Raw genomic sequence first — 6,757 nt, 5'->3', positions numbered from 1 at the left:
TTTCAAGATTTTCAGTTTCAATAATTTCATAGTTTCAGCATTCTCAATATCTTTAGCTCTAGCAATTTGTTCATCAAGAAATTCACCTAGTGTCTCATTATCCTCAAGCAAGGTACTAGCATCATCATGAGTAGCATTCATAGAAGAAGTAGCATCATCAATAACTTGCGACATATCAGGATTAATAGCATGTGGTGGTGTTGCAAGTCTACTCAAAACAGAAGGTGAATCAAGTGCAAAGTGTGATGGCAGTTCCTTACCTGCCCTCGTATTAGAGGGAACGATCTTGGTTTTGGTATCCTTCAGATTCTTCATAATGATAAGTATATAATAATCCCAAGTGACTCAACAAATATAGCTATGCTCCCCGCAATGACGCCAGAAAAAGGTCTTGATAACCCACAAGTATAGGGGATCTCAACAGTTTTCAGATGTAGAGTATTCAACCCAAATTTATAGATTTGACACAAGGGGAGCCAAAGAATATTTGTAAGTATTAGTAGTTGAGTTGTCAATTCAACCACACCTGGAGATTAAAAATCTGCAGCAAAGTAATCAGTAGCACAGTAATATGATAGTTTTGATGGCAGTGGTAACAGTAGTAGTAACAGTTTCAGTGATAGCAATAGTAAATTAGCAAGAGCAATATGTGAAAAACTCATAGGCATTGGATCGATGAATTCATTGGATGATATTCATCATATAACAGTCATAACCTAGGGCGATACAAAACTAGCTCTATAATGTAGGCATGTATTCCGTAAATAGTCATACGTGCTTATGAAAAGAACTTGCATGACATCTTTTGTCCTACCCTCCCGTGGCAGCGGGGTTCAAATGGAAACTAAGGGATATTAAGGCCTCCTTATAATAGAGAACCGGAATAGAGCATTAACACATAGTGAATACATGAACTCCTCAAACTATGGTCATCACCGGAAAGTATCCCGATTATTGTCACTCCGGGGTTTACGGATCATAACATATAGCAGGTGCATATGACTAGCAAGATCGGATCTAGAACATAGATATAATGGTGAAAACATAAACGATTCAGATCTGAAATCATGGCACTCAGGCCCTAGTGACAGGCATTAAGCATAGCATAGTCATGTAAATATCAATCTCAGAACATAGTGGATACTAGGGATCAAGCCCTAACAAAACTAACTCGATTACATGATGAATCTCCTCAAACTCCTCACCGACCAGCAAGCCTACAAAGGAATTAGTCCTCCCGGTGGGGAGCACCATGAAATTGGCGATGAAGAAGAGTTGGTGATGACGAAAATCAAAGATTCCCCTCTTCGGAGCCCCAAACAGACTCCAGATCTGGCCCCCCGATGAAGAACAGGAGGTGGCGGCGGCTCCATCTCGTGCAATGCGATAATTCTTCCTCCCTCATTTTTTCTCCGAAAATAGGTATTTAAGGAGTTGGAACTAGGGTATGCGGGGCCACCATGTGGGCACAACCCACCCGGGCGCACCTAGAGGGGGTGGCGCTCCCTAGTGAGTTGTGCTCAACTAGGGGGGTCCCTCCGGTGGTTCTTGGCTCCAGTATTTTTATTTTATTGTAAAATAATTCTCCAAAAAGTTTCGTTCCATTCCGAGAAATTTTATTTCTGCACAAAAACAACACCATGGTAGTTCTTTTGAAAACAACGTCAGTCCAGGCTAATTTCATTCAAATCATGCAAATCAGAGTCCAAAACAAGAGCAAAAGCGTTAGAAAAAGTACATACGACGGAGACGTATCACTACTATTCTTGTTGTTACTATCACTACAAAACTGCTACTATTATTGTTCCAGTTACTGTTGTTACTATCAAAACTATCAAACTACTGTGCTACTAAACACTTGACTGCAGATATTTAGTCTTCGGGTGTGGTTGAATTGACAACTCAACTGCTAAGGCTCATAGATATTCTTTGGCACCCCTTGTGTCGAACTAATAAATTTGGGTGAAATACTATCCTTGAAGACTGTCGTGGTCTCCTATACTTGTGGTTATCAACAATGCGGCATCTCCTTGGCCTCCAAAAAGGCTAAGGGGTGGCGCCTCCCTTATTAGGCTATTATGGCCCAATACTCCTCCCACTACTTGGCCTTTTAAGGCCCGCTGATATTAAATTAAATATTAAAGCCACCTAACAATTATTAGAGCCTTTTATTATTAATTTAACATCACCCAAATATTTTCCACCTATATATTATTTATCAGTAATACCTGGTATTGCCCGATAAACTCTGAAACCCTTCTGGTGACCCCAAAACGCTTTCGGTTCCTCTTGAAACTATTTTGAATATTAAAGAAACAATTTCAAAAATATTTCCTCATTACTCCCATCCTACTAACTCTTAGCAGATCGTGATTACCTTAAGCTTGTGACCCTATAGGTTCGGTAAAACATTGACATGAAGAAAACTCTTGTTCAATGACCGATAGCGGAATCGTGGACATCCATATCGATCCCTATGATTACATGAATGGCATTTGTGTGAACCTTTGGTGATCATGTGCTATACCCTTTGCTCGCGATACTTTATAAAACCCGAGGTGAGATGTATCGGTATCCTTTTGAGTCATACACATGCTCACTATACCAGTCTCCTCGTTACCCTTTTGTTCTTCTTTCTCATTTACATGTTCCGGCTTCCCCTTGACATAGTCATTTGTGTCTGGCCAGACGATGATGGATGTCGTCACACGGAGAGGGCCCTAAGAATAACTCTCCATCGTCGAAGGAGCATATTCCACTCTGGAGCTATCTAGTCCTTTGTCAAGCTTTTTGATGAACCTGTAAGTTGTCGGTATGATCACTGTGTTATAGATGATGTTTGAGAAATCCCAAAGTCCATTGTACGGTAAAAAGTGACTATAATACTCTCATGGTTTAAGGAACTCAAACACGCATTAGCACTCCGTGATATAATGATTGACTTCCGACGATATAACCTCAAAGTATAACAAACAAGTTGTTTTAGGACTACTGTTACCCTTAACGATATCCTAATATCAGTAAAACATGATCACAAACAACACTTGAGCTAATCTTAGAGGCGAGACTAGGAATCTTACTTTGTCGTTTATCATTCCACACATGCATACGAGTTTTCCACTGAATTACATATTTCATGATCATAGCAGTTATAGCATAGAATATAAACTCTTAATTATGAACATGGAAATATAATAATACAATATTATTGCCTCTAGGGCATATTTCCAACAGGGCACCGCCCTAGGACTACCGACGGCCGCCGCCAAGCCGAGTTGCATGACGCCAAATTCAAGATCATCGGTGAGCACACCGCACCCGTGAGGACAATGCTCACGGGTTCATCCCGGGCCGAGCCCAAACCTCACCTACCCGAAGAACACCCCGACCCGCCTCGAGGCCAAATCCGGCCCGACTGAGCACAAACCCTAGGCCAAGGGAGCCACCGTCGTGCATGCAACTGACCAGCCCCACAGGCCACCTGTTCCAACCCAGGAGAAGGGAGGCCGCCACCCCCGGCCACCAACCAATCCACGGCTGTTGCGGCGTCGAAGCTGCACCAGTCCACACCGCCGTTCTCACCCACTGCAGCCACAGAGAAAACCGCCCGTGAGCAGGAACCACTGCGGCCGCCAGCCAGCCGGACGAGAGCCTCCAACCCGCGTCGCCGCAGCCCGCGTCGTCCGGCGGCCAGATCTGGTCGCCGCAGCCCAGGCACGCTCCGCCACCATCGATGTCCGCAACACGGCACGAGCCATCCCGATGCCGCCGCCAAACGCGTGCATCCACCACGCCCGCCCGACGCCACGCTTCGGCTCGAGGGGCACGCCCGTGATGCCCCCGTCGCGCGGGAGGACGCTAGGGCCCCGTCGGCGGCGGCAAAGCCCAGCGAAGCAAGGGGAGAGGAGGAGGAGGAGGAGGAGGGCTCGCGCGGTGGATCTAGGTCGCACTCCCCGTCGCCGCGCGAGGGCGACGAGAGATGGGTTGGGTGTGTGGGGGGGGGGTCCAGACTCCTTCAACAAGTCCAGTGAAGTGACTGTTACGGAAGTGTACAATGTATTGGGCCAGCACTCCAATAAATATGATGTGGAGGGCCGGTCAATCCACATTTCTATTGGATAAACATAATTACATATCTTCTAGTTATTCCCTCCCTCCCAGTTTACAAGTCTTGCACGTATACATAGGTTGTTAATTTGACCAACTTAATAAGAGGCATACATTATAAAAAATATATCATTAGAAACTTTAGATATTCTATTTTCTAATAGTATGATAATTTTTATGTTCAACAGTTTATTTTATATAGTTAAATTGACGACTAAGATACACGTGAGTACTTATAATTTGGTGTTATTCATGTTTCGGTGCAGCAGTCATTTACATACCTCATCTCGCATGCATGACTTTAATCCCACAGCAAGCGAGCAGGGCACCATCTAGCACTCTGAAATTACATACTCCAAACAAGGCTTGTCCGTTTCCACTAGAACCTGCTGGATGATGATTGATCTACAAACTACGGAGCTATGTATATACTACTACTCCATTGGAAATTTTTGGTTGGAGCGCCCTGTTTTGCTCCAATTGTCCTGATCCTGTGACTCGCTTTGCATTTCTTTTCTTCAAAAAGGAGCCTACGATGCGGCGCCGGCTTTGAACAGAAACGACCACTGGCTGCGCTACGCGCCTACACTATGTTAAGCTAGAGCCTAGAACTAGCTAGCAGCAAGTCGGACCAGAACGCGAAACTCGTAAAGGAAACGGTCCACTGCCGGCAAGAACTATCTGAATTTTGCTGTGGAACATTTGGCTCAATTCAAATCACATCATGAACAGTGGACACCACATGAGTCAACAGTCAAGCATGCAGCGTTGGCGTCTCTACCCATTGAATCGCAGACATACATGAAGAAACAGCAAGCGCGTCACGCACCGTTGATCACGCGAAAAACACACGAACGTTCATGCATTCACAAAATCACAGGAGCTGAGCACCACATCCAAGTGGCGCGCCGGCAAAATTCTGCAACGTCTCAGGAGCAGCAGCAGACGGAGCACCTCACGATGCCGTTCTCGTTGCACTCTGTGCACCGCCGGAATCCCGAGCCGCCCTCGTCCGTCCCTTCGCCGTCCTCGTCGTCCTCCTCGTTCACGTACACCTTGCAGCTGCCGGAGCACGCCTCGCAGAGCACGAAGCGGGCGTCCCCGCACGCTTCGCAGGCGCCGGGGCCTCCGCTCTCGCACCAGGCGAGCCTCGCGGCCAGCTCCCCTGTTTCGTGCAGCCGCTTCAGCTCTTCCGCGTTGCCCACGAGCTCCCCGTCCACGAACAGGCTCGGCAGGATCGGCGCGGCAGGCGCCCAGCACTTGGCGAAGGCGCCGGCCCTGAGGCCGAAGAGGCCGTTCAGCTCGTCGCGGAAGCCGCGGTGCATGGACACGTCCCGCTCGTCGATGCGCACGCCGTAGCCCTTGAGGATGGCGCGCGCCAGGGAGCAGTCCTCGTGCGTAGCGCGCACGCCGCGCAGCGACGTGAAGTAGAGCACCGCCTTACGCGACGGCGGAGGCTCCTTGACCTTGCTCGCCATCTCCTCGTCGTTCACGGAAGGCATCCTCATGGGCAGCGGCGTGACCTTGGATGACGCGGCGAACTCCTGCTGTGCCGTGTCGGCGATCGGGAACGAGAAGGAGTGGCGCCCGAACGGCGCGGCCAGCAACGGCGAGTGCTCCTCCAGGCCGGCCATGAGCGCCCACGCGTCGATGTCCTCGGGCTCGTTGGGAGGCGTCATGGTCGGCGTGCGCGGCACCATCCTCCTGGGCGCGCGCGCGCCGGCATCAGCGACCTCCGGCGCACGCGGTCCGGCGGCCTTGTCGACTTCAAGGGACCCGAGCGTGGACGACGTGAGCCGCACGAGGTGGACGCCGGCGTCGAAGCGGGCGGGGAACGACTGGCAGCGCGGCAGCGGGAGCGGCGACGGGCAGTACCGGAGGTCATGCCGAGCTTGCCTCGAGGTGGTGCACCCCATGATGGCTATGGCAGTGCCAAATGGGCAACGTGAGGAGAGTGTGCGACTGTGTGTGATCACTTGCCAAGAGCGAGCGGTGCTGCTTTTGAGGGGTTCTAAGTAGTGGATGGATTGAGCTGGAGTGGACGCTAATCTTTAGGGATTGAGGTTTAGGATCTTACATATGGCATTGGGGGGATAAAACTAGCATGCGGGAGACGATAAGTGATGAGATTTAGTGGGCAAGTGTGATTTAGTTTATGTAACTTGTCCTAGAAAGGTTAACCATAGTATTTTCTCTGGAAACATCCTTTTATGAAAGTAATGGTCTTTGGAACATTCACGCTTTGGACTTTGGACATTTGGAGCCCAAGTTCGGATGTTTGTGGTCCAGTTCATGAATCGTGAGTAGGTGTAGTACTATTCATTCTGTTGATTTTGTTTGAACTTTGTTGGTGGTACCATCGCCGTTCAAGTTGCTTGTCTGCATCAAAATGCGGGCTAATTTTATCTGGTTCATTAGGACCTAATGAAAACTGTGGATGGATGCACACTCTACTTTTTAAGCCCATGCAATAGCAACAAAAATGGATAGTGAAACATACAACTGGTAGGAGCAATGTTGACTATGGCAGTGGTTATGGCTTTCGAAGTTAAACAGTACACCCTTTCATTTTCTTGCATTCCTTTCTTCGTTAGCATCACCGTTCACCTGTTCCCCTTGATTCGAGGGCCCTGTTCACGGGGCACTAGCT

At 48.4% G+C, this 6,757-nt stretch overlaps 1 protein-coding gene across 1 annotated transcript; it reads right to left on the bottom strand.

Moving 5' to 3' along the window:
* Nucleotides 1–4,886: 4,886 nt before the first annotated feature.
* Nucleotides 4,887–6,049, bottom strand: LOC119293928 (uncharacterized protein At5g39865-like). The gene has a single exon (XM_037572248.1). It carries the CDS (start codon nucleotides 6,021–6,023, stop codon nucleotides 5,037–5,039), a length of 987 nt encoding a protein of 328 aa, XP_037428145.1. The 5' UTR covers nucleotides 6,024–6,049; the 3' UTR covers nucleotides 4,887–5,036.
* Nucleotides 6,050–6,757: the final 708 nt, after the last annotated feature.

Source organism: Triticum dicoccoides, chromosome 4B (assembly GCF_002162155.2).
Source record: "Triticum dicoccoides isolate Atlit2015 ecotype Zavitan chromosome 4B, WEW_v2.0, whole genome shotgun sequence".
In the NCBI taxonomy this organism is placed as follows: Eukaryota; Viridiplantae; Streptophyta; class Magnoliopsida; order Poales; family Poaceae; genus Triticum; species Triticum dicoccoides.
This window is presented reverse-complemented; position numbering and strand designations above follow the sequence as displayed.

Bases quoted from the DNA above. Each gene is read 5' to 3' on its own strand.
- LOC119293928 (XM_037572248.1), bottom strand. From the start codon at position 6,023: ATGGGGTGCACCACCTCGAGGCAAGCTCGGCATGACCTCCGGTACTGC.